A 27,838-nucleotide genomic window follows, 5' to 3' on the forward strand; every position below is an offset into this window, starting at 1 on the left:
GCTCAGAGACCTCTCCCTGAGCATCACTCCAGAGACCAATTCTGTCCTTCTCTCTTTATGATCGTCAAACTGCTGTCTGTTTCTGTAAAGTGGGACAGTTCCATATTTGTGAGGACAGTCTGTAAGTACGTTTACATATGTAAAGAATTATCCACTGATGGTTCAGACGTGAGTTTTGAGCAGTGTAGAGTAGAGTTTGTTCGTTGTTTCTCCCATCATTATGTTTCCGCAGTGTGATACACAACACAGCGCGTAATAAGACATAATAATCAGTATTATAATAATATGTAATCAGTCCCCACTGGATGCTATAAATGCCTTGTTTGTGATGGTTTTATTGGTTTTGTCTTGTTGTGCTGGGAGACATGTCACAGTGTGGTGAGGGGCGTAACATATTCGTCATACACTTGAGGGATTCGTCCAATCACAACACACTGGATAGCTGTCCAATCAGAGCACACCTCGCTTTTCAGAACGATGAGCTTAAAAAATATATACCGACGTGTTTCATAAAGGCAGAGCATAGAACAGAAACAATAATGTGCAGTATGTGTTTTTGAACCTTAAACCTCGTAAACACATTGCATTACACCAAATACACCAAATAATGTTCTTTTTAGCAATGTCATATGACGTTATATGATCCAATAAGTTAATGTAAGCAAAAATAGTAGTTCCATGTAGTTAATTGGTTGAACAAATGAATCAGAAGTTATCATAACTTAAAGACTGATGGGAGTTGTTTTGTGTTTGTCAGTGTAGAGTTGTAGTTTATAGGTGTGTGTGTGACAGCAGAGGATCAGGTGACTTGAATCACTTCTCTCTTCATTGATTTGGTGTGATGAAGTGAGCGGAGCAGCAGAACAGCTGCTAACACAGTTACTGACGGCCGTAGAAACACTGCTGGTTCAGGGTTTAGCAGGTTTCTCTGTAGGCGGAGATCGCAACAAAACTGCAAACCAGCTGAGTAGTGAAGTGGCACTTGTGAAATTGACCAGCACAATAATCCTGCAGCACATGTAACACCGGTGCATAGTGTAGTTTTATGAAGAGCCGTCTCATCGTCAGGTTCGGATGAGAGCGGTTCAGTGTGTGTGTGAGGCGATGAATCGAACACGAGCACTCACAGCATCTGTCTGAGAGCTGCCAGTCAACCAGAAGATCAGTGATTTCTGTGTGCCACGCTCAACTCTGTACATTATTACTACATGATGCTCAGACGTACTGGGAAGGTGAATATATTGTTCATTGCATTTTCATTGTTTTTTTCCCATACATAATCTAGTCCTAATGTTCAGAAGAGGAAACTAAGACAAAAGACGTTTGCGTCCTTCAGTTTGTTACCTTGTTGTATCTTGTGATCATTCAAACAGATTACATTTCTCTAATGCGTCAATTAGTTATGAACAACTTCTCAACAAAATAACAAATGATTATAGCAAACTTTATTTAATTTCAACCCATCACAAAATAATAGAAAAGGAATCAATGTCAAGGCTTTATTGCTCTGTAATGTGTGTGTGCTCTCATGCAGAGGCAGTGCTGCTGTTGTGTGCTTATCATGAGAAATGTTTGCTTTCAGAGCTTTAGTCACACACAGATATGAGATCCATGGCTTTAGATGTCATTCAGACCAGATCACACAATAGATGCCAGAGCAGGACACCTGCACGATCACACACACACGCACACACACAAACACACACAGACACACACACACACAGACACACTGATGACCATTAGAAGAGGGCTGGGCTTTACGGCCAAAACTATTATTATAAAACAGTAGTTTTTCCTTTATCAATATTATCCCAATATTAATTTCCGAGGGAAGGAAATGCTTTTCACATGTCAGACCTTGAGAATGAATGTAAACTTGTTTTTTTACAGTTAAAATACCTTTTAATTGAGGACCACATGAAATCCATTTTATTTTCCCACATTCTGTTTTCCATTTCATTTATTTAGCCTATTTATTTAATACAAACGTATTATTTAAAATGGTTTGATGAGATATTAATTAATAACATATGATAAAAATATTAAAACATTAGATATGCACAGTATTATTGGCAGAATCGGTTGATAATGGTTTGAAGTGTGAATGTTGGCATCGGCCCGATATGAAAAATAATGTGTGCATGTTTTGCAGATAAGAGGAGTACACTAACTCCCATGTGCTCAGGGTGTGCTCGTGATTACTGTATTTTCTGCACTATAAGGCACACTTAAAGGCTGTGTTGCAGGGTTAATTTGTTAACGAATTTGTGCAATTTGCTTGTTGGTAATAAACATTTAAACTGTTATCCATTGTATTTTTATGTGGTTGGGTATCACAAAACGGAATATGGGTTTGCGATTGTCATCGCATCTCGTGCGCCACTGATAAAGGCCAAAGTATAATTTGACTGTCCGCATGATGTAATTATCGTCATCAAGAGGGCTCACAGTCCATGTGGTCTGAAGAAGTGCCTGCACGTGGACGGGGTGCGCGGCTGTCAACAGCGAGGTGAATGATGACAGAAGTGGTACTGCGTGAGGGGGGTAACATTTCCATCACACGCTTGAGGGATTCAGCCAATCACAACACACTGGATAGCTGTCCAATCAGAGCACACCTCACTTTCCAGAACCTGAGCTTTGTACAAATCATGTGTTTCAGAAGGAGAAACAATAATGTGCTGTATGTGGAAAATAATGTGCTTTTTCAACCTTAAACCTCATAAACACATTACACCAAATACACAACATAATGTTTTTTTAGCAACGTCATATGACCCCTTTAAATAATGTTTATTTTTATTCATTAATGTGTAATAAGTTTTATTTTTTAAACCAATCGTACGCTCTGAAAATTGTAGAATTTTTACAACTCTTTTGCTTTAGACCATCTACAAATATTTCACCTTAAAATAAAAGCTTCAGTGTACTGTCAATAAAATACTGTGGGGTCGAGTTAGGGATGGGCGTTTTCCTCAAATATCACATTCGGATATTTGTGCTCACAAAAAATTAATCTTCGAATATTCATTCATTTATTTAAATTTAATTTAATGAGACAGACTTAATTTTTCAGCAACATTTATTGTTTCTGTAATTTTGAACAAGTTTACACACAATAAGCTTGAACATTACACACCGTGTTTTGTAGCTGAAAATCTTTAACAATGTGTGCAAACAAACAAAAGTACAGATTAAAAGCAAAAAAACAAGACGCACCACTCGCATCAAGGAAATTTTCTGATAATGTTCAAAAAACATTTTTTCTTCTCTAAATTTTTCATCGAGAAACGTGAGATGTTTGTGCAGAGGGTCTAGGGCAGACACGAGAAGAGGAGTTTTCACTGCATTCTCCAAGTTAGCTGTGTTTATTCACTGCATATTTGAAGTACTGTAGAAGACCGCAATTCTTAGGGGCTGTTCACATATCGCGTCTTTTGCGCGCTCAAGTTTGTTATTTCCAATGTGTGCGATGCAGAGGCGGTTCGACGCGCCCGTCAGTTTAAAACATCTTAACTTTTCAGAATGCCTGAACCGCCAACTGCCCACCGCTCCGTGCGTATGTGTGTATGTGTGTGTGTGTGCGTGTGTGCGTGTGTGTGTGTGTGTGTGTGCGTGTGCGTGTGTGTGTGTGCGTGTGTGTGTGTGCGTGTGCGTGTGTGTGTGTGTGTGTGTTCACTACTGTATGTGTGCACTTGGATGGGTTAAATATTGGCCACGCACATTCACTTCACTTTCACTAAATTAAAAGTTGGATGAAAAGTATATTGGATTTATTATATTAAAAAAATATTCTTTTTAGGCTATTACTATTAAATGTAATGTCAAAATTTGTCACGATTTCTTCAGTTTAGACCAGACTTTTATTTTGATGGAAGGCTGTGTAGATCTTAGTTTCAGTGTGTATTTGACCTGTGTTTCTCAAAGTAAAGTGGTAAATCTGCTGAGGTCGCTCTGGATGTCCTCGTACAGTGTGACGAGCGTCACGTGTGATGAAACACTGAGAACACACACTCATCACACATGCACTCACTGCTGCTGTCATGTTTTCTGCTGATAGATTCATCCACATGCAGTATCGTTTCAGATGGAATTGTATTGTGATGTAAAACTATATGATTCCTCTTCTGCTGTTACTGCCCTCAGAAATAGCAACACTCAGATGTGGTGTGTTTGAGACCGACAGACAGATGGGTGCTTGTGTGTGGCTCTGGATCCTGATTAGTTTTGACAGCTTGTGTTGATTGCCATCTGCAAGCATTGCAATTTGGGGATTAGAGTGTTGGGACACACACACACACACACACAGACAATTATCCGTCCTGGTGCTTGTTCTAGACTTGCGAGGATGATGATGATGATCTTTATAAGGTTCTGATAGAGATGCATCGATCCGATTCTCAGGTTCTGTTTCGGCTCTGATACTGTTATTTTCTGCTGGATCGGGACGGATATCAGTCGGACGAGAGAAGGCTCAATATACTTACACAGATTAAATAAACTACACATCCATATCAGTTGTGTTTTGGACTGCTCTATGCTTCGCTGTGACTGCATGTTGCATCATTTTGCACACGGGATGCTCATAAGTGCTTTGTGCGGCGCTGTCTTGGAGCTTTTTGTATTCTAATACTTTAGTGCAATGAAAGATTATTAATAGCGTTTCTTGTTCTGTCCCATTAAGGCTGTTAATAATCACATGTACTGTATAGCACAGTCATGGAGGCAGCAACATATGATTGATAGGACTCCATTATTATGCTATACATTTTAAAGACATGTCTTTTCATTTTATAGTTTATATTTATTTATAAATGCATGTTTTTAATGTATTTTACAACAATAAAGATAGCAATGTGTATAATTTTACCAGATTTTATTCTACACTTATTCACTTTTATTTGTTCCCCCGTAAATTTGCTTCTTATTTTTAAAATAAAATAACAATGATGATAATAATAAGTACAACAGCTTTATAAATATGTTTATTATAACACTCACACATAGGCTACTCTTCAGATTGCCATCTACAGGGCTCCAGACTAACTTTTTTCACTAGGAGCACAGTGGCCCCCAACTGAAAATTTTAGGGGCACAACCAGAAAATTTAGGGGCGCACACCGTAAATCAACATGCTAACCAAATCTACTAATTTCCACTGTATTACTAATAAATACTTTAATAATAGATGCAGAAATTACAATGTGCTGTTTCAAATTCAGTGTCACATTTTATTCTGCACTTTTGAAGATGCAACAACAAGGTAAACTGACAGCACCATCGCTGTCATGACAGTACAAATAGTAAACAAAATTCCATACACTCAGAAAAAAAATGTGCTTAGTAAAAAAGTTTGTGTGCATGCTGTATCGTTGTTGTATGTTTCGTTAAGTTTTAAGCCATTCTTCCTTTGAAGGTCGAGCTGGCTTTTGTATTTGGTGAAAGGTAGTTCTAATGCTTGTAGTACCTCAGCCATCTGAATTCTTACAGCCAGTCTTCTCGAAAATGGTGAGTGTGGACTAGGGCCGGCCCTAACCAATTTGCTGCCCTAGGCAAGATTTTACCTGGCGCCCCATGCATCACAGCCCATTTCACCCTGTCATTGTGTTCATGCTTTAGCATATATATATATATATATATATATATATGTATATATATATATACACACACACACACACACACACACACACACACACACACACACACACACACACACACACATTACAGCAGAACTGTTTCCAACACTCATAATAAATCATCATATTAGAATGATTTCTAGAGGATCATGTGATAGATTGGATGTCACATGTGACACTGAAGAATGGAGTAATGATGCTGAAAATTCAGCTTTGCATCACAGATATAAATTATAATTTAAAGTATAATAAATTGAAAACAAATTATTTTAAATTGTAATAATATATCACAATATTACATTTTTTTATGCATTTTTGATCAAATAAATGCAGGCTTGATGAGCAGAAGAAACTTCTTTCAAAAACATTAAAAATAGTAATGTTTCCAAACTTTTGGCCTGTACTGTATCCCCCCAAAACTGCACAAATGTAGAGTAAAACATTAATAAAAAAGTGATAATAAAAAATATGTCTTAAAAATGACATGATTGTACAAAATCACAGTCTGGGGACTCAGATCAACTGCTAACATTAAGCTTAAGGTAAAAATAACTGCCATGAAATTATAGTATCTTACTCCTATGCAATAAATTGTTCTTTCACTACATCTCTTTACCTCTGTCTTTATCCTCTTCTCTTCTTTTTGGCACTGTATCTATCGCAGACTATGCTCATTTATAATGTGTCATGTAAATTCGGCCTTGCGTCACAATCAGGAAACTTTCACCGTGTCTAGAACTGGCGTGAGCTGCCAGGCCCGTTTCTACGAGCTGTGTGTTAACAGAAGCAGTGCTGTCTACATTGGATGTGGCGTCGGGCACGCTACGCAACAAATTACCAACAACTGATCGTGCGCGCGCTCTGTTTCTGACGCACTTCAAGCACTCGATGGGCGGGGGAAGATTGAAGAGCCAGATTTTTTTTTTTTTTTTTTTTTTTTTGCTTTATTTGGAAGTATTTCGAATTAATGTTTTTTAAATAGTAGCCTATTATAAAAAAAAAATGTAAATAAAAAAAATTCACTAGTTCACTCATTCTGGCACCCCTATGGATGAGTGGCGCCCTTAGCATTTGCGGGTGCAGACTTTTTTCGTCACACCAACCTCTGACTCTGAATCATCATCTGACGGTGACACTGTAGACTCTGGCACTGGTACACTAGCCGCAGGTCGGAAGAACGAATCAATAGTTCGCTTGCTCATAGCTCAGACGCACTCACATATCAGGTTGTGAAGATATTTGTCTCTGTTTCCTTCCCACAGATGTTTACGCGCGCTGAATTATCTCTAGGCCCCTCCCCCTCCACACATTTTAGCCACTTACAGTGGCCATTCCCTATTCTTCTCACACGCATTTGCCGCTTCACAGTCAGGCATCACTCAATGTGTTCAATGTGCTCGCGTCTCATTAGTATGTGTGCAAGTGTGTGTGTGTGTTTGCGTGCGTGCGTGTGCAAATCTACTGGTCGCACATGTGCAACTGGATGTAAAATTCAGTCGCACACTCTCAAAATTTGGTCGCAAAATGCGACCAATTGGTCGCAGTCTGGAGCCCTGATCTATAATATTGTCTAATGTTTTAAATGAAGTCTCTTCTGCTCAGCATTTATTTGTACAGTTAAATTGTGCTTCGTTGGTATAGTGTCTGCTAAAATTGTAAAAAAGCAGGACAAAACAGTAAAAAACACATTGACTATTCCGTTTACTTAAAGCAAAATACATGGGTGAAACAACATGAAAAACCGTGTTCAGCATTCTGCCCATTGTCTCCTTTTGTTCTGCTTCAGGCCAAGAATTGTCATTTCGGTCATCCCTAGTGATACAGTGATGTTATTAGGTATGACTGTTACACCATCACACCCACTACGATGAGCACCTGTCAGGGGGGTTGGAGAGGTGTGCCCAAACCGTGAATCCTTAGAATGGAAAATAATGCCTAATAATTCCTAACACTGTGTCTACACTGGATGTGAGCGGCGCAACACGACTAAATAGAACCACAGATCTATAATAGAGATTCTTTATATATAGATCAGTCAATAGAACTAGGGATCAAACAATATATCGGGCCGATTTTTGAGGATTTGACGTGTATCGGCATCGGCCGATACGTGGCTGCTGCATTCGCCGATTGTTTTTCCCAGCATTATTTACAGACAGGCGTCCACAGGCAGCTCTGTGTTAGTGGAGACGCTGCAGTTCACACTGCCTCTCCCCCACTAATGCCCCGTTTCCACCGCAGGAACTTTACCCAGGAACTAGGGACTTTGGCCTGGTACTCGGTGTGTTTCCACCGCAGGAACCAGGAACTAAATAAAGTTCCGGGTAAAGAAATGCCCCTCAGAAAGTCCCTGCTGGCGAGGTGGTGCTTTTTCAAAGTTCCGGAACTTTCGGGGGCGGGACTTGGGCGCTAAACATCCTGATTGGTTGAGTTCATGCAGCATTGGTTGAGTTCAACCACCATTTATTCGGATCATTTTCAAAATATTACTGTTATTGTGTCATGAAATGTGATTTTAAAAGTATTTCAGGCAAGAATGTAGTTGTTTAAAACTCAAATCTTTGGTTTATTTATAAAGACAGGGCCTCTTTAAAAATGTGTTTGGCCGATCTCAGAGACGATGAGCTCCACTCGATCAGCGGGAGCCCAGTGATCATGTATCCGCAGAGAACAGCCTCTCCTGGGATAGACCTTCTGATGTGTGCCGCTGGCTCTGATGTGTCTTTAGTGGTTAAACATAAAATATCAGCTGCGGGGTAAATCTAACAGGTTTCCTTTGGAGGGTATTCAATTTATCTATATGTTAAAATGAAAATTAAAAAAAAAAGCAAATCTATATAATATTTCGTTTCATTGTAATGGCTGTATACATACAGTACACACATCCCTGAGCTAAGTACATTTCTGCAGCTGTTCTTATGTTTAAATGAAAACGAAAGGAGGCAGTGGTATTTGATATCCTATTTCGTTTTATTTATTAATATACTGAGAGGAAAATTGCAGTAGCCAAGACGAGCTGACAGTACACTGCTGTTTGCAGATTTACCGGACTTGTGTCGTCGCAGACATCACACTCCCGAGACGAATGTGCAATCTTCAGCTGGGACGTTCCTGTGACAGCAGATGTCACTGATGGACACCGACATAAAAACAATATACATTTGATATTTTACAAGATTAGTTTTTATATACAGTATTACATAGCATATATATTTATAAAAAAAAACTTTTTTTAAATATAAAATGTATGTTTATTTGCAACAGTAATGCTAACAATAATAAAAATAGATTTATGACAGTAAAACAGTGACATCTGCTGACGGACACGTGCTGCGCTGTCACAGGAACATAATGAAGATAACCAGCTGAAGATAATGAGGAAATGTTGTCCTTCCTTTAGCCAAGTGCACTCCTAACAACACTTAATGTGACACGCGTGCCCTGCTCACTCCAGAGTCCCCACTCCACAGAGATCGGGATGATCACTTACATTTGGATTCTGCTTCGCCATTTTTGTCTTCTCTTCCAGATGAACTGAATCATGATGTTCATGACGTTCACTTATGGGTGATTTATAAGATGCTTTTCCACACGGGCCGAACTCACTCAGCACAGGTACGCTTTCATCTTCCAAGCTGAAGCCAGTATGTGTATATATGACAATATGGGACAAATATAATGTCATTTAGTGGCGGCAGGTGAAGCGTGCTGCTGTTAGATGTACAGTCAGACACGACGATGTGCACGGTTATCACATACAGTCGTGGGAACAATGTGTTCGGCAATTAAAGACGCGACAGCACGAGTTTGTGGATGTGCGTCATTGAATCAATGTCTCAGTAATTAAAGAGGCAGGGAGGCGTGTCCCAGTGTGTTAGCCCTAGTGTAGTGCTGTGTTTGCATCAGTGGTTTTCCCCTGGCCCAGGGTCAGCTGGACGTCTCTGTGCTCTGTGTTGTAACAGCTGTGTGCTCTCAGAAACTCCCACAATTCCTCCAGCTCTTCTCTTTCAGCCCATCTTGAGGAAGTGTTGCGCTCATGAGTGTCCTGATGAACCTGAGGTGTGTGTGTGTGTGTGTGTGAGATTGATTTGAGCACATGTGCAGTGATCTTATTCAGAATCAGGAGAGTGTTGATTTTCATTTTGGCGGGATTTAAACGGTTACAGCAGGTTCAGGGGGCGTGACCATTGTTTAACATGCCAGAACTTCATTAAAACAATGCCAACATTGGTCTGGTGTTGATCCTGACTCAGGATGGGATCTGCAGATGTTTCACACGCTCACCTGCAGATTTCTGTCTTGGTTTGAGTGTGGAGGATGTGAGTTACTGACCGGTTTCAGTGTTGCTGATGTCATCGAGCTGGCAGCTGATTGGTCCGTCAGCAGCTGCTGATGTTCCTGCAGTGCATCGTGGGTCGTCTCATGAGCGCTGTGTTGTGTTTGTTCAGCTTGTGTTGTGTGTCAGTGGAGCTCACACACACACACACACACACACACACACTCACACACAGTGCTGTGTGTTTGCTCATGGTGGGGTTTGATGACTATTCAACATGAAAGAGTGTTTTGATGCTTTTCATTCTTCACTGATTCTCTGTCTCTTGAAGTCTCAGACTCCCCCACATGATGATGGATGTGATTTTGTTTCATGACAGTGGAGTTTACACACACACACACACACACATGCACACACACACACTTCACATAGAAGCAGGGTAATTTAAATTTCATTCTTGTATTTGTAATTTTTTATTAAAGGGTTATTTCATCCAAAAAAGAAAATTAGGCCTGGTTTTACTCACTCCTGAGGAATCCTAGGTGTGTATGTCTTTCTTCTTTCAGATGAATCCTGTCAGGGTTATATAAAACTAGTCTTTGAGCTTTCAAGCTCTATCATTGCAGTCAGCACGTGTTGTGTGTGTTGTTAAAAAGTGCCTTTCCATAAAAAAAAGTGTCTCACACAGCTCTGGGGGGTGAACAAAGGCCACACATGCGTTTTTGTAAGAAAAATATTGATATTCAAATTAGGGGTGTGCACGGAAAGCCGGACATTCAAATATTCGTTCTGCTTTAAGTATTCGATAAATACAAATTATATTAGAATTTCGTTATATTTTTGCTTGCTGTAAAAAAAAAAACTATAAAACCTAATTCGGTCACTTTCTGTGATTCTCCACGGCATATTTGAAGTACTGTAGAAGACCGCAGTTCTTATGGGCCGTTCACATATCGCGTCTTTTGCGCGCTCAAGTTCGTTATTTCCGATGTTGGCGCGTGGTATGAGCGCTCATAATGGAAGCGACGTGGTGCGATGGGCTTGAAAGATCAAAGACTGTTTATAATATAACCCTGACAGGATTCATCTGAAAGAAGAAGGACATGCATACAGAAATTATTTGTTCCAATTTAAGTTGATTTGTACATTTTATGGGCATTTTTACCTTAATAAAACCATTTTTTTCTTCTAAAAGTATGCTTTGTCTTTTAAGTCAATTCTTAATTTAATCAGTCAGTTAGAATTAGACATTTTATGTTACCAAACAAACAACTGTTTAATTCAGCTCAGAGGGACACGAATGCATTTAACCTGCAGTTACAAATGCATAAATAATAGGGGTGTCACGATTTCGATTTCGATTTTAAATCGAAATCGATCGAAATTAAGTCACAGTCTCGAACTTCGAATTAAGAAAATGGAATCGTCGATGCTGCCACGCTCCCATGTTGTATGACGGCAAATCAATGACAAAAATAACCGAGCATTCAACTGATGCTGGCGCGCACGCTATATGGCTTCCACGAGAGGAAAACTGAATCGAATGCGAAGAAACGGGAGCCCGCGAGCTCATTTCAAACTCTAACGTGCGCGTGACATGTACTCTGCCCGCAATAAAAGCCCTCGCGCGCGCATGCTCATTGACCACATCCTCGCGCTCGATCATCTCACCTCTGCTCGCGCGAACAATTTTATTTTTGTCAGTCGTGGGGCGGGGCTTGCTGTTTTAGTTGTTATCTCAAATGTCATTGGTTATTCCCCTTTTCCTAAAGTCAGTATTCGACGCCTGTTAGAAAATGAGTAATAATTGACTTGACTTGACCCATCACTTCATCAGTGGACCAGATACATGCGAGTAATCATTTCTTTTGCTTGTTTAATTTATTTTTGTCTTTAATGTAATTTAATGCATTGTTTATAGAGTAGATCTTTTGTAGATACTTGATTAACTGGAATTCTTCTGATTGCTAGTGATTGTAGTCTTGTAATAAGAGATACACATATTTTACAGACTGTAATGATGCACACACACACACACATACTGTACATACATAATATATATATATATATATATATATATATATATATATATATATATATATATATATATATATATATATATATATATATATTATAAATAAATCTAAATGAATGACAGTGAAGTGTTTAACAAGTGTTTTATCTTTAATCTTTTAAATAGATGCATCGTAATATTTGAAGGTTAGTTTAGTCATTTTTTATTGTTTTTGTTTGTTTTGTTATGAACTTGAATGTCATCTTTTGTGACTGCACTTACAAAAGAGAAACTGGATGGCAGTTTATTTTAAGTTTTCAATTGACTAAAGATATAAGTTATTGTTACATTATGTTGTTAATGAAAGTTTTAAATTTGACAGTGTAATGTGGTACATTGCAAACAAAGGTCAGATATTATATTACATAAAAGTCTAGTTTGAAAAATGACAATCTGTGCTTTAAAGAAGTGAAGTGACATTCAGCCAAGTATGGTGACCCATACTCAGAATTTGTGCTCTGCATTTAACCCATCCGAAATGCACACACACAGAGCAGTGAACACACACACACGCACACACACACACACACACACACACTGTGAGCACACACCCGGAGCAGTGTTCATCATTTATGCTGCGGCGCCCGGGGAGCAGTTGGGGGTTTGATGCCTTGCTCAAGGGCACCTAAGTCGTGGTATTGAAGGTGGAGAGAGAGCTGTTCATGCACTCCCCCCACCCACAATTCCTGCCGGCCCGGGACTAGAACCCACAACCCTTCGATTGGGAGTCCAACCCTCTAACCATTAGGCCACGACTTCCCTAAAAGAGAATAAATGTAAAAATCGAGAATCGAATCGAACCGTTACCTTAGAATCGAAAATGCAATCGAATCGAGGATTTGGAGAATCGTGACACCCCTAATAAATAATAGTGTCATTTAAAAAAAAAGTGTAAATACAGTTATTTACAATTATAAAAATAATGAAAAGATACTTTAAAAGTGACACGTCATGAAAATCTGACTCTTCTGGGTTTTAAGTGCTGTTATCAGGGTCACGGTGTATCTACCACCCAAGGAAACATGACTAAGATTAACCCAGTAACTACGTTTTGGTAAGCTCTTTTCTGCAAGCGTCTGAATAAAGAGTGCGTCTGATTTCACTCCCTTGGTGACGTTTCAGAGATTTCATTATACATGTATACGTGGATCTGCTTCCACTCAAAATAGGGATTTTCAAAGGGATTTTGAGCTGAAACTACACAGACACAAGCTAGGGACACCTGAGACTTGTATATCGTAAAAAGGGATATAATATCTCCTTTAAATGTGAAATTAAAACCACCAGAATGTGGCAGCAAGTCTCTGTTAATAAGTGATTCATGCAATTGAACCGAATCATTGGATGAAATAAAGCAAAAACGGGCAATATAGTGTCTAAAACGTAAGTCTCTTAAGATTAACTTCTTGTTTAGTAACACATTTGTAATCATAGTGTGATTTCCAGTCTTAAATACGTCCAGCACTTTATTATTTTCCAGTCTATGTCCAGTGTTTATGGGGTGGTGCGTCAGTAATAATGGTCCGTAGGGTTACAGTAAATGGACTAAACGAAGCCTCGAGGCTAATAATTTGGCTGAATGGTTTTTTTGTATAGGAGTTACTCAAGGTATTGTTTCAGCTCTATAATGGTGTACTTAAAGTGAGAAGTTGAAATGTCTCATTCATTGATTTCCTAAAACTGCAGCAGATTAACAACACTTTTAGAAGTCACACTGTATGGAGCTGCACCTCTTTCACACAGACACACAGGACAGCTGGACTTCATATTCAATAGCAGTGTTTTTGAGCTTTAATATCCACACATTATGCCAAAGCCCATGGCATTCCATACTGTATTGTACATTCCCTTCTGGATTCCTTTCGTGTTTTCTGTGCGGTGGAAGTCCTAGGGCCCTGCATACAGACACGCAGAGAATACAGCTGTATACACATTCTACAATCATAAGAGTCACGCATCAGGGATATAGACATCAACAATCGCTGCTAACAGAGCTGAACTTTAAAGACGTGTGTTTGTGTGTGTGTGTGTGTGTGTGCGCCAGTGTGCCGGCCGTGATGACGACAGAGGTGGGATCAGAGACAGACGTGAAGAAGGAACCGGAGAAGGATCCTGAAGTCCAGCAGCAGACCGAGCAGCCTGAAGAACCTGCTGACCACACCGCCTCGACCAGCGCTGACCAGCCACAGGTACAGCTGATGTCACAGCATGGACTAATGCACAGACATTAAGATATGACATCAACATGCATTTAGCATTATTACAATCACCCCCAGAACTTCACCATGATGAGCTTTTCCTCAACAGTTCTCCTTGAAGCTAATGCTTTCTGTTAGTTTAAGCACACACTAAGAAAAGTAAAGACCAGACTGAACGTGGTGTGTGTGTCTGCGGGGCGGGGCTAACTCACAAGCAGCTCGCATTGTCAAAGAAACATGAAGAAAGACAAATGCATGGATCAGGAGGACCCACACAGGGTTCAGTTTCCTAAAAAAACAGTGTTGTTAATAACGAGATATTGTCAGAACAAAATCACAGCACTTGGACAGTTTAGAGAATCACAACAATGGAAGTGTTATGTTTGAGTTTACCTGACTACAACTGTTCAAATATCAATCTGTAACTTATATAATGTGTAGTTATCGCCATCTTTCCGCCTTGGAGTTAGTTTTTTCACAGGAGAATCAGATTCAGTGTGGACATGCACGCTGTGTTAATGAGCGACCTGCTTGTTATAGATCAGAAAACACCTGAAGTACCTTCTTACCGCAAATTATTTGAAAGTAAGCGTACTAACTTGTATTTACATTTGTTTTTAAGCAAGTTGGTGATATGTAATAATGCATATATTTAGCAAAAAGAAGCTTATGTTTTTTCTAGCTGTTTATGGAGGTTTTCATGCTTGTTTTTATTAACTTCTGAATTTGAAAGCTGAGACCTCTTTATATCAGAGGTAACAAAGCACAGAGCCTGTTGTGAATTGGGTGGGATATGCACTAGACGTAAAGCTTTGTTCACACATCAGCACAGAACAGCATAGATGCATTCCTGGGATGAGAGGCGATTGAAGTGGTGTTTCCTCCTGCGCAGGAGCAGATCCAGAGCGGCCAGGCCGAGAGCGATCAGGACGAGGCTGTGTCTCCGGAGCCCAGCAGTCCTCCAGCTGCCGGCACACAGAAGAAAGAGAAGGGCATCTCACGCTTCCTGCCTCCATGGCTTAAACGACAGAAGTCACAGAGCCAGGACAAGCCCAGCGAGAGCTCAGCGCCGCCCAAGCAGGAGAGCGTGGAGCTGAAGGAGGAGCAGGAGGAGACGAGCCAGCCGAAAGAGGAGGTGGACGCAGGAGGAGCAGCGGCTGCCAGCACAGAACAGACAGAGGAGGTGAAGGAGGTGAGAGAGGAGGTGCAGACGGAGGAGGAGGAGTCTATCGGCAGTGCTGACACACAGGTGAGAGAAACATGGACGACTATGTCTGGATGTATACACCAGTAACACTTCTGTTTTTGGTCATTAAGGAGACTTTAACAGTGACAGTAAAAACATTTGTGATGTCAAAAGATGCTGTTGGTCAAAATGTATCATGTTTCCACAAAAAGATTGTGCAGCACAACTGTGTTCATCACTGATAATAATCAGAAATGTTTCTTGAGCAGTAAATCAGCAAAATGATGCAACCTTGGAGAGCAGAAGAGACTTCTTTCAGAAACATTAGAAATCTTGCCCACCCCAGTCTCTTGTTCGGCAGCATTCAAGAGATTAGCTTGAACTCAGGAGACAGTGGACTGAATGCTGGATGGAGCAGTTCATTCATTTCATCTCTCACTCTGATCTGATTTTAGTTTTAAAAGGACATTTTATGTGTCAAAATGCTAAATTAAGACACTTTTTAAACCAGAGATTTGTTTATTTATTTAAAGTTTTTATCAGTATTTTATTAAAAGAAAAAAAGAAGAAAACAAGTAGCTCAGATGGTTATGCTTGACATTGACTGTGATTTGATTTTTTGAAACAGTTGCAATCCTTGTAGATGTTTTATTTTATTCAGAAATGTTGTTGATTATAATCAAGCGTTGATTTTGGAGCTCGTCTGCATATCTGCTGGTTAAGCTCTTAGATCACTTCCTGCAGCAGCTTCTGGTGTTTACTACAGATCTTTCAGGCTCAGAAAACCTGCATGTGATGGGACTGTAATCCAGATCAGATGCTGAACACGATGGAGGAGTGAAGACACACTCGCCCTCCGTCACATGATGCTGTAGAATAAACGCTTCCTTACACCACACGCTTCAGTCAGAACCCATCAGTCAAGTGTCCATTCCTTCAGCATCTGCCCAGTGACATCATCCAGCAGCCATCTGCTCCACTGGAAAACACCAGAGCGCCCGTGTGTGTGTGTGTGTGTGTGTGTTAACCTATGGTGTGTGTGTGTGTGTGTGTTTCTGCAGCCTGTGAGAGAGGAGAAAGAGGGAGAATTGAAGGTGGAGGAGAAAGAGGAGGAGAGGAAAGAGGAAGAGAAAAAAGAGGAGGGGAAGAAAGAGGAAGAGAAGAAAGAGGAGGGGAAGAAAGAAGAAAAGCAACTGATCCAGCAGGAGGCAAGTGTGCTGTCAACTCACAAAGTCAACAAGAAGATGAAGATGGTGGTGTGTCACGTGACCCTGCTGGACGGCAGCCAGTTCTCCTGTGAGGTGGAGGTAAGACACGTCCATCTCTCCGTCTGTGTATGTTAGCAGCTGGATGTTGTGATGTTGAAGTCATTCTGCTTTACTACAAACGAGTTGGTAACACTTGCATGAGCTGGATAGCTATTAAAGTCCACATCACAATCTAGTCTGGTTCCATTTCCTGTCCTAATTCATGTGGTCTGATTGTGATCAGCTGTCTGTGAGTGCTTGTGCTGTGTGAACACTTCAGTCGTCCTGTTGACCGTTGGTCAGGGGTCAGATGACGGTTCATTCAGTTGAAACCTTTACTCCAGTCTGTCTGTGTTTCACTGCTGTTTATTTGATGTTAATTTAGGGTGTTAATAGGCCTGCTGTGTAGGTGGAGATATGTGTTTGTTGGTTGGATTTGTCTATATAGTCTGATAATCAGCACAGGTGAGATCTGACATGCCCATCAGCATCAGCTCCACAGCAACACGACCCATTGTACCTGGATCTGCCAGCAGTGTAAATGTAGTCACTGTGTCAAAATGTATTTATAATATATACATCATATATCATTTGAAATATTTATTGTAGAATTAAAAATAGCTCAATTATAAAATTAATTCAAAAGAGTTGCAGTAGGAGTGTAATAGGAGCTGTTAATGGATCCGTCATCGTGTTGAAAGGAGCGTTCAGATGTGTGCAATGACCTCTGACCCCGCAGTGATCTGGTGAGTGTTTTGGAGGTCAGATAATTGGGGGTCTGTCAACAACCCCAAGAGGTTAAACCCTCGCTGTCTGCTGTTGCTGCTGGGATGTGGACACGTGGAGTTCATGCGCACAAACACAGTGGTTTGAGTCTTACTTATCAGATAGGTCCTTCAAAGTATCTTGGAGAGGTGAGGTGTCCAAGTCACAGCATCTAACTACTGGGGTGCCTCAGGGCTCAGTACTTGGACCACTTCTCTTCTCTGTCTACATGGCATCATTAGGTTCTGTCATTCAGAAACATGGCTTTTCGTACCACTGCTATGCTGATGACACTCAACTCTACCTCTCATTCCATCCTGATGATCCGACGGTAGCTGCTCACATGTCTCTGCTCACATGTCTTACTGGATGAAGGACCATCAGTACTTGACTTTCTCAGACCACATTGTTAAAACTGTCTGGTCCTGCAGATTTGTTTCATTCAACATCAAGAAGATCAAGCCCTTTCTTTCGGAATATGCTCCTTGTTCAAGCTCTTGTTCTGTCCAGGCTGGACTATTGCAATGCTCTCGTGGCAAGACTTCCAGCCAGTACTATCAAACCTTTGCAACTAATTTGGCAGTAAGAGTAGTTTTTAATGAACCGAAAAGAGTCACACCTCTGTTCATCAAGTTTGTGCTCACTACTAATAGCTGCTTGCCTACAAAACCACCACTGGCTCTGCAGCCCTTGACCTAAATTCACTACTTCAGACTTATGTGCCCTCTAGAAGCTTGCATTTTGCAAGTGAACAACTCGTTTTAGTGCCAAAAGTGCCATCCCAAAGAGACCACATTGCAGTGTAGCTTATTGTCTGATGCCATATTAGATCTTAATATGACAGCAGCTTAATTATATGTACATTTATACATGACATTTATACAGTCATTTTTGCTGGAAGTAACAAGAGCAGTGAATGATTTTCTTTTCACTTTGTCTTTTGTTGTTTGATTAACAACAGCAGCAGGTATTTTAAGCTGCTGTCTCTTTGAGATGCAATGCACTGATCTACTATCTTGATGCATGTTTTTTCCACCCAACTTTCTCTGTTAACCAATCTTGTGTATATGAAAAAGTACACAAGGATAGGAATTTGTGAATATGCAGCACAAAATCAGAGTGTTTGAAATACTCATCCACATTGTTTTGGTGTGCTCAACAGACATGTCTGTGATTGGCTACAACATTCAACACTTTAAAAGCACACACGGTGCACATGCTGTAAATGGAAGCCTTCACACAGAGCCAGATGTCTTCACAGAACACTGATACATACAGGAGCATTAAAAAGCATGATATGTTTATACAATTTTTAAAAGAATCGTTTGAAATAATTAAAGATATTATAGAATGACATCTATTTATCTTAAGTAGTATGTAAAGAACTTGTTAGACGTCTGTGCTCTGTGAAGGCTATCACAGTAAATCGAGAACCTATCTTCGGAGGCTGAAGTGAACAGCAGTGCAGGTGAGTGTTGGGATATGATTGATGGTTTGGGCACTCATCACGGGGCGCTCTGTGAGCTCTGAACAGCCTCGGCTTTGTCCCATCACTGGAAAGTGCTGAGGCATTGCTAAGCACCATTGTCCTGGTGTATTCATGCATGAGACGGTGGCATGTTTGCTCAGAGAAGAGCGCCACTGTCTCCGGGTCGCCCGGACGCATTAGCCGCAGCTTCACACAAAGCTTTCCAGACGTGACGCTTTATGGGGACGGTGGGGACAATGAGGGCTCTCAGGATTAGATGTTAGGAGTGCTGCTGCATTTCTGTCCTGATGGCAGGATATAGTCTTGTCTATCTGGAAAGCGAATAGATGATTGACAGGAACTCTCAGCCAATCAGAGCGCAGTGACCTACATAACAGCAGGACGCATATGGCGTTATGTTTTTAATGCTGTAAATGCAGAGATCCTGTCCCTGAGTGTTTTCTTCTCTCTCATCGCGGTGCGGTATATTGAGATATGGCCATCATGAGGAGACGGAGACCCTGATCTCTGAGGCCTCAGCTGTGTTTGACACTAATGCTGCAGGACGCTCGTTCACAGTCACTCTCTGTGGTCTCTTCTTTATCCTGTGTAAACCCTGCTCAAACATCCCATCAGTGATTCTCTTGGACTCTACAATGAATTTATTCATGCTATTATTGCGTGGGCAGTTAGAGTTCCTTCTTTTGTTCTCATTCATCTTCTTTCTTTTAGGCTTTGGCTGTCATTCATTGCTGTACTCTCTGATCCTGTAGTTTTTTTCTGTCTCATAGATCTAGTCTGCTCATGCATGTCTCTCTGAGCATGTGATCTTATAGCTGCTAGGCTTTTGCTCATAATAATCCAGTGCATCCTTCACTTCTGTGCACGAGTAACAGCAGCTCAAACAGATCTGAGTACCTGACCATTCATCTGTTAAGCCTGTGAAGCCTACTGTATCATATTTGAAATGCTGCAGATTATTTTAGATTTTTCAACAGGATTCAACCTGTGAAACACAATCTACTCCACTCCTCCTGTCATCTGATTGATCGTTTGTATTTCTTTCTGCAGTAGAAGCCCTTTAGTGTAATTGTACAAATGTCCAGTTTCAGCTGCTGCTTCAGTGTCTTTCTGCTGTCAGATCTTGTCTGATTGTGATCAAGTAAAGGTCAGAATAAGGTCAGTAATATCTCCAGATGAACTCTTCCTGGACTGAAGCAGCTCAGCTTTACTTGATTCTCCATCAATCATGTTTTAGAGTCTCAAATCTGATCCTCAGGATCTTCTGAGGAGCGTTTGTTTCTTCATTTCTCGGTCATCATTAGATTGCATTGCATTCACAGACTTAGCATTTAGATTTTCTCCCAAATGTTAACATTCACTGAAGACAGAACTGACTGATTGGTTTACATGAATACTCACCAAGAAATGACTTCTGACATAATTGTTTGTGAATTTTACTCTCAAGTGCATGTGCTTCCAAATAATTGTTTTATTCTTCCTAGGAATGTGCATCATCCTAGTTGTCACTGTTTAATGGCTAGCAGCACTTTACTGTGGTGAAATCATCTCACAGTCACTTCCTTTACTCTGGATCAGGATCATCTGACATCCCTGCTGTCCTCGTGTGTGTGTGTGTGTGTGTGTGTGTGTGTTGAGCAGCACGAGTCATGTTTCTGCTCTGGTTTGTTGTGCAGATGTCTCCACCCATGAGCACCTGCAGCTTTCTGTGGCCATCGTGTGGTGTGTGATACACTAGTGTTTGTTTGCTCCCGCCGTTCACCTGAGAGTCACTCAAACTGAGATCCATTAGCTGTGTGTGTGTGTGTGTGTTTACCCAGTGTAATGTCTGATCTCTCATCAGTAAATCTGCTGCGAGTGAATGCTGGCATTAGTTTGTGTAATTGCATCCATAACAGCAGCTTATGGTTTTCTGTGTGTCGTGTCATATCCAGACAGATTAAGACTCTCTCTGTGTGTTTATTTATGAACGTGTAGTTGATATGAGACTCAAACTGACACCTGGCACGGATGCAGCATCAGATGTTGTTGTTGTCAGCCATTCCTCATTTATCCCATGAAAAGAACTGTCTGACAACACACACTTATATATAATGTAACTCTGTAAGTCTGCTTCTAGTTTGGGGATCTTTCACTCAAAAGGACTGAAACAAATCATTTAAAATAATAGTGTTACACTAAAAGTCATCCTTATCTGTCAGTTTAACTGAATAATATCTACATTTCCTGTCATGCTCTAATTGTATCCATTAGAAAAATAATATGCTGCTTGACATGATCACAAGCAGTTGTTTTAGGTGAATTTATTTCCATTTCTGTTCTAACAACATTGTTTGACATGATAATTTCCCCTTTTGATCCCATTCTAAACCCTGCGTCCCTGCAGCACAGAAGCAGTCATCAGTTGTAATTATACATTTTTATTTGGTCAAAAATCATTAGGATATTAAGTAAAGATCATGAAGATATTTTACCGTAAATATATCAAAACTTAATGTTTGATTAGTAATATGCATTGCTAAGAGCTTCATCTGAACAACTTTAAAGGTTTTCTCTCAGTATTTAGATTTTGTTTGCTCCCTCAGATTCCAGATTTATAATAGCTGTATCTCAGACAAATATTGTCCTATCATAACTTTCAGATAATGTGTAAATCTCAATAAAACAAGTGGACCGTTATGAGTGGTTTTGTGGCCCTGGGTCACATATAGGGATGTACCGATCATGATTTTTCATGGCCGATACCGATTTTCTTAAAAATCTTTTAAGCAACAAACAAAGAATGAAAGTGTGCATAAACAAGATATTTGGTATTTAATAGGCCAAACTTGCTTTTGGCTATTGAAAACAATAACTGTAACCATCTGAAATTAAAGGCAGTTACTGCAAAATAAGTAGTCTACATTCAGTACAAACATAGATGGTACAGACATCAGCATTTAGCTTTTGTTTTTAAATTGGGTTGAAACTACAGAGAACTGGCCTTTTAATAGATTAACTGTAACCATGTGAAATTAAAGACAACAACTGCATAGTTCTACAATACAATCAACACACATTCAATAAGAGGTTTCTTAATCAGCATTCAGTATTTTAGTTTTTACATTTGGTTTTAAATAAAAAAAAAAAAACTCTTTACCAGTGAGACTAAATAAAAGTATGCTATATAAATACATTTTCCAAAATTGGTGCGAATAAAACAAAGATGCAAAGGGTTTCATTCATCCAATAAAATAAATAAATAAATAGGGTAATGATTCACATCTATATTTTTTTACTTGAGCCAGTGAAAAATAAATAACTTATTGTCTAAAGTAAAAAAAAATATATATATATATATATATATATATATATATATATATATATATAGATGTGAATCATCATTATCCTAAAATGTTTTAATTGGATGAATGAAACACTTTTTCTCAGTGTACTACAGCAGGTGATTTTTTAATTAAATTAAGTCTGTAATTTTAAGGTAAAATTAAAAAAAAAATAGTCATCCTAATGCAGAACTGACGTTTATTTCTGGCTTTTCAAACTTGTATGCAAGTAAAAAAAACAAAAAACAAAACATTTCAGTTTAGTCCAGTTTAGTTCTCATCTAACACGTGAGAAGTTGATCTGAACATCTCTTCACGCTCTACCCGTGTTCAGGGCGCAGACCGGTACAGTATAGGGTCGCGCAGCTTCAGTGCACGCAGGAAAGGCTCTCATTTGTGCGCCAGTACACCAATGTCTGATCGCTTCCTGCTGCTATCTGTGCCTCAGACATGAAGCTCTGCATTTCCAGTACTGATCAGCCGCCCGTGTCCTGTGCACAGATTTCAAAATACTCTTCCACACAAATGACATAGCGAACGATTACAATGTAGTCTGTGCACGCGAACACACTTCCGGGAAAAATCGGCCGAAAAAAAGACTAAAAACCGTCCGGTTCCGATTTATGGCCGGTCAACCGGTGCATCCCTAGTCACATATAGACTAATATAGCATGTATTACTACAGTATGGGTGTGCTCTGATCGATGGCCTACTGATCACTGTGGGATGTTTGATCGGTGGTCTCATAAACCGATCTGCAACAATATAACATTTAACACAAATAAAGCTGTTCTATAGGAAATCTAGATTGTATTTAAAGTACTGTTATAAGAAGTTGTTTAAAAAAGAGCATCTCTCTCTTCTTCACTGTGTCTAGAAACGGGCGAAGGGCCAGTACCTGTTTTTTCAAGTCTGCGAGCACCTGAATCTGCTGGAGAAGGACTACTTCGGCCTGAGCTTTAAAGACCACGCTGAGCAGCGGGTGAGTTCAGAAAGATTGTGTTCCTCAGAGCAGTCTGTGTGACTCGTGCGCTGTATCATGCTTATTAAGATCTCAGTGTCACACTATAACAGACTGATGCAAACAGCCGAGAAGTGTGCTGAAGTGCAGTCAGAGCGCATCTGAATCCAGAGTCAGGCTGAGGTGGATGTGAATGCAGCGAGACAGAGCTGTGTTCAGTGATCTGACCGACTCCTCTGTGTTTGTGTGTTACAGTGCTGGCTGGACATCACCAAGGAAATCAAGCGTCAGATCCGCAGTACGTGCTGTCTCTGTCTCTGTCTCTGTCTCTTCATGTGCTGGTCTGGGTGGGTGGGAGTAGCTGACAGTAACACAGACCCTGCTGCTGCTGGGAGAGCTGTTATTATCAGAGAGCACACACACACACACACATCACAACATCAACACTACTCGGGTTTATTTAGGAGCCCAAACGGTTCTGCAGCTTGTGATATGAATGAGTGAGAACAGTTCAGCAAACTCTGACATAAACTGATGTGAATATGAGTCTGTGCTCTGTATGTGCAGTAATGAGATGAGATGTAAATGATCCACACATATAACACAGTGATCGAGAGCTGAAGATGTGAGATGTTCTGGAGGCTTGTGAAGATCATTCCTCCGCTGAGGAACAGTGAAAGTAAAGCTCCTCAGAAGATCCTGAGGATCAGATTTGAGACTCTAAAACATGATTGATGGAGAATCAAGTAAAGCTGAGCTGCTTCAGTCCAGGAAGAGTTCATCTGGAGATATTACTGACCTTATTCTGACCTTTACTTGATCACAATCAGACAAGATCTGACAGCAGAAGCTCCGGCTGAAGGTAAATCTCTGAACTATCAGCAGCTCTACACAGTTAACGTCTGCTTGTATGGCACTGGACTGCAGGGAATGAGTGTGTGCTGAACACTTGCATTGTTTGACATGCGGTCACACACACAGGTGAATCAGACGTCTGATCTGCTGCTGTGACTCAGTCTCTGCGTCTGTTGAGCGTCTGGAGGAGAGCTGAAAATAGACAAACAGGAGAGAGCGAGAGGAAACACAAGAGCTGCTCTCCTTCAGGACACGTCTATAAAAAAGGCAGCTGTGTCCTCGTTTCCAGAGTCTCTGACTGAAAGAATGAGTGTCTAACTTTGTTGCACAGCACACACACACACACACACACACACACACACAAATACCAACGAGCAAGACCCAGTGCAGTTCATGAACATGCAGAGTTATGAATTGTTAATCTGCAGCATTTTGTTCAAATAGAGACATATTTGTGAATACAGCTGTTATAGTTTGTATTAAAGTATCATCATTTGTACGTGTAGTGATTGTTTAAATGTGTGGATCAGGCGACGCGTGTGCATTCATACACATCTCATCTGAGTCGATCTGTTTGATCCATTTGAGTTTCGAGACGTTCATTCCACCCTTTTATCCTTGAGCAATCCACACGGGGAGAAATGATGTGAAGTGTGAAAATGAAGTCTCAAGATCCAAATGAACCGAACAAGATCGACTCGAACTAGACGCCAGTTAATGCACGTGTCACCTGATCCACTTATGCACGGATTCCTTTCTGCATGAACTATTTATGATATATTAATGCAGAACAGAACATTTTCATTCTGAATGACTGTAGTGCACACAATGCATCTCTGTGACACCCAGGTGTCCAAAACAGACCCTCACACCTCTGTGATAAACATAATGTGTTTTATCCCGTCTGAATCAATAGAAGAAAAATGCAGACGTCAGGTGATAAGAATCCAAACTCAAGCGTAGTTCAGAAGACTAGTCCCGTGTGAATAGATGTATGTAGGTAGTGGCCCTTGTTTAATCCGCTCTCTCTGGTGTGTTTCTCTTCAGACTCTCAGTGGCAGTTCACCTTCAGTGTGAAGTTTTACCCTCCGGACCCGTCTCAGCTGACGGAGGACATCACCAGGTACAGGAGCGTGTCTCCTCTGCTCTGAAACACTGCAGGTGTGTGTCTCACGGTTTGTCTCCTGTCTCTGCAGGTATCTGCTGTGTCTCCAGCTGAGGCAGGACATCTCCTCGGGCCGGCTGCCCTGCTCCTTCGTCACACACGCTCTGCTGGGCTCCTACACCCTGCAGGCGGAGCTGGGGGACCACGACCCCGACGAGCATCGGCTGGACTACATCTCAGACTTCCAGTTCGCCCCCAACCAGACCAAGGAGCTGGAGGAGAAGGTGGTGGAGCTGCACAAGTCCCACAGGTCTCAACAAGTCTTGTAGTATTACAAAACTCTTCACTCTATTACATTTAGGGACAGAAAACGGGAATCACGACACAGCTTAATGTGATGATTCAAGTCCAAATATATATATATATATGAGAGCTGCGTGTTCAGAGTCACACCGTGGCACTGTTTCAGCAGTCTGCATCCAGTGAATAATGCACAGCTGTGTCAGGTGTTTGTATCGATCTGCTGTCTGTCAGGGTTTACTTCATGATGTTGTAATGTGTTTGAATGAGCTGGGAGACACACACAGACATTTCACAATAAGAGTCCCTGTATATTTCAGGCTGGTTTATTATTAAACATCTTATGTTATGCATTTTCTTAATGAACCTCATGGTTTAGTCACAGACTAGATCTGGCATGTACCTTGTCATAGGTAGAAAATACTAAGAACATTATTTCACGTATGTTAAGATGTAGATTTCACTAGTATCTGCAACATTATCAGCTTATTCCCTTTTTTAAACATACTCAATATAATATTATGATATATCAGAACACCATTTTCAATACATTGAATTGATGAAGCTTGTAGTTAGCGTGTTTTTGTGTAACAGGAGAATATTTGCGGTTTAATTAAAGAAAAGGTTTTTGTTTGAGTGCTCTGTAGGGACAGTATTAATCTGAGAAGGTCTCTTGCAGGTCGTGTGTTTTAAATGTAGAGTAATAACTGGGAGCAGATAGACCGTGACATCACTGGTGTCTTCATCTCTGGACAGCAGGAGTCATGAGATGCAGCGCTTGTGTCTGTTTGATTCCCTCACTAGAGACCTTGTGATTTCAGAGCTCCTCACTGACGTGTCCTGATTACACCTGTCTCATATCTCCTCCTGCTCTTTCAGGGGAATGACTCCAGCCCAGGCAGACACACAGTTTCTGGAAAACGCCAAGAAGCTCTCCATGTACGGTGTCGACCTGCATCACGCCAAGGTAGATCATCTCCAGACTGTCTTCTATGTTCATCGGCCCGTTGCTGGTTTAGTTTACTAGCAGTCCACAGAAAGCAGCATTAGGGTTAGATGTGTGATCTGCTGAGCTCTAGACCCGGCGGGAGCAGCTTCAGCTGAACAAACACTCAGACAGAGAGTCTCTAGTCTGAAGCTGGCCATCATATCAAATACATAAAACCATAAACTTGAGTGAAAACAGAAAATGTGAAAATAACTGAAGCAAAACATTTATGTAATTTTAGTTCAGCTTTTTCCATTTAGTTTAACTCGATATACAAAAATAACTGAAACAGCATAGTTCTGATTTAAAAATTTCCAGCACATAAATGTGATGAAGAAAATGTCACAATATAACACGCATCTAGATGTCGCTCAACATTGAGTCTACACATGAATTATTTAGTATTTTTCTGGGTGTGCTGAGGTGGTTTTGTCTCATGAGGCTGGTCTGCTCTCCTCCGAGGGTCAGAGGTCACTGGAGACCTGTGGCTTTGAGCACTTCCTGAAGCGCTGATGTGTGAGAGAGCAGCTGGAGCTGTGCTGGTGTTAAAAGCCTCTCGTGGCGACAGATAGTCTGAGTTCAATCTGTTATCAGCACTATTGATTCCTCTCAGAGCTGTACGGTTAACACAGACGGATCAATAATCAGTGCTCCACGGCCCAAAAGCCCCCGCAATCACCATCCATTTAGGACGTTACATAAACACATTCAGATAAGTGCTGGTGTGGCCGCATGATGGATGCCAGTTATAATAGTGTTACGACACTGCAAGAGTTTGAGTTTGGAGTGATTTATAGTTATTGTGTGTAACGGCTGGTGTCAGTTTCTTCTGTGAACCTCTCCGGACCTGCTTTACTTCCAGTGAACTGAAAAACAAATCAACACATCAATGTCTGAGTCTGTGGTGTGTGTGTGTGTGTGTGTGTGTTCATTCAAGTTTATTTGTATAGCGCTTTTTACAATACAAATCATTACAAAGCAACTTTACAGAAAATTATGTTTCTACAATATTTAGTAGTAGCTTAGGTGACTGTCAGTTTGTGCACGTTTGACAGGATTTGTAGAAAAATGAATACAAGACGTAGTCAGCCAGACGATGAACATTATTTATTTTATTAATAATTAATAATTGTTATATGATGCAGTCACACTTGTAGCAATAATTGTTAGTTCTGTTGTTGATTCAAGGTTAGCATCATCTGAGGTCCTCTGAGGGTCAGCATCATCTCTTCTCAGGTGTTCTGGGTCCAGACTGGAGCTTGTGTAAATCCTAGTTACATAGAAACAAAATAGAGACATCATTAGCATAGCTGCTGTTCCACCAAAGTAAAATTAATTAGTTTAACCCAAACTAAAGTATAAAAATGTGCATTTGATCAGATGCAACTACAGTCACAATTTAAGAGATACATTATTCAACCACCTAGAAGTGCAT

General features: G+C 40.5%; 1 protein-coding gene across 20 annotated transcripts in view; it reads left to right on the forward strand.

Annotated features, from left to right (window-relative positions):
- The window catches only part of LOC127984353 (protein 4.1), an 80,495-nt gene that overhangs the window by 19,065 nt on the left and 33,592 nt on the right, over positions 1–27,838 (forward strand). For all 20 annotated transcript variants that reach the window (XM_052586976.1, XM_052586982.1, XM_052586995.1 and 17 more), the window contains exons 2-9: positions 14,031–14,175; positions 15,077–15,433; positions 16,432–16,677; positions 23,072–23,176; positions 23,411–23,453; positions 25,058–25,133; positions 25,207–25,425; positions 26,295–26,382. In XM_052586976.1, coding sequence (XP_052442936.1) covers positions 14,044–14,175; positions 15,077–15,433; positions 16,432–16,677; positions 23,072–23,176; positions 23,411–23,453; positions 25,058–25,133; positions 25,207–25,425; positions 26,295–26,382 — 1,266 coding nt within the window. In that variant the 5' untranslated portion in view covers positions 14,031–14,043. The remainder of the gene's footprint in view (positions 1–14,030; positions 14,176–15,076; positions 15,434–16,431; positions 16,678–23,071; positions 23,177–23,410; positions 23,454–25,057; positions 25,134–25,206; positions 25,426–26,294; positions 26,383–27,838) is intronic.

Source organism: Carassius gibelio, chromosome B20 (assembly GCF_023724105.1).
Source record: "Carassius gibelio isolate Cgi1373 ecotype wild population from Czech Republic chromosome B20, carGib1.2-hapl.c, whole genome shotgun sequence".
Lineage (NCBI taxonomy): Eukaryota > Metazoa > Chordata > Actinopteri > Cypriniformes > Cyprinidae > Carassius > Carassius gibelio.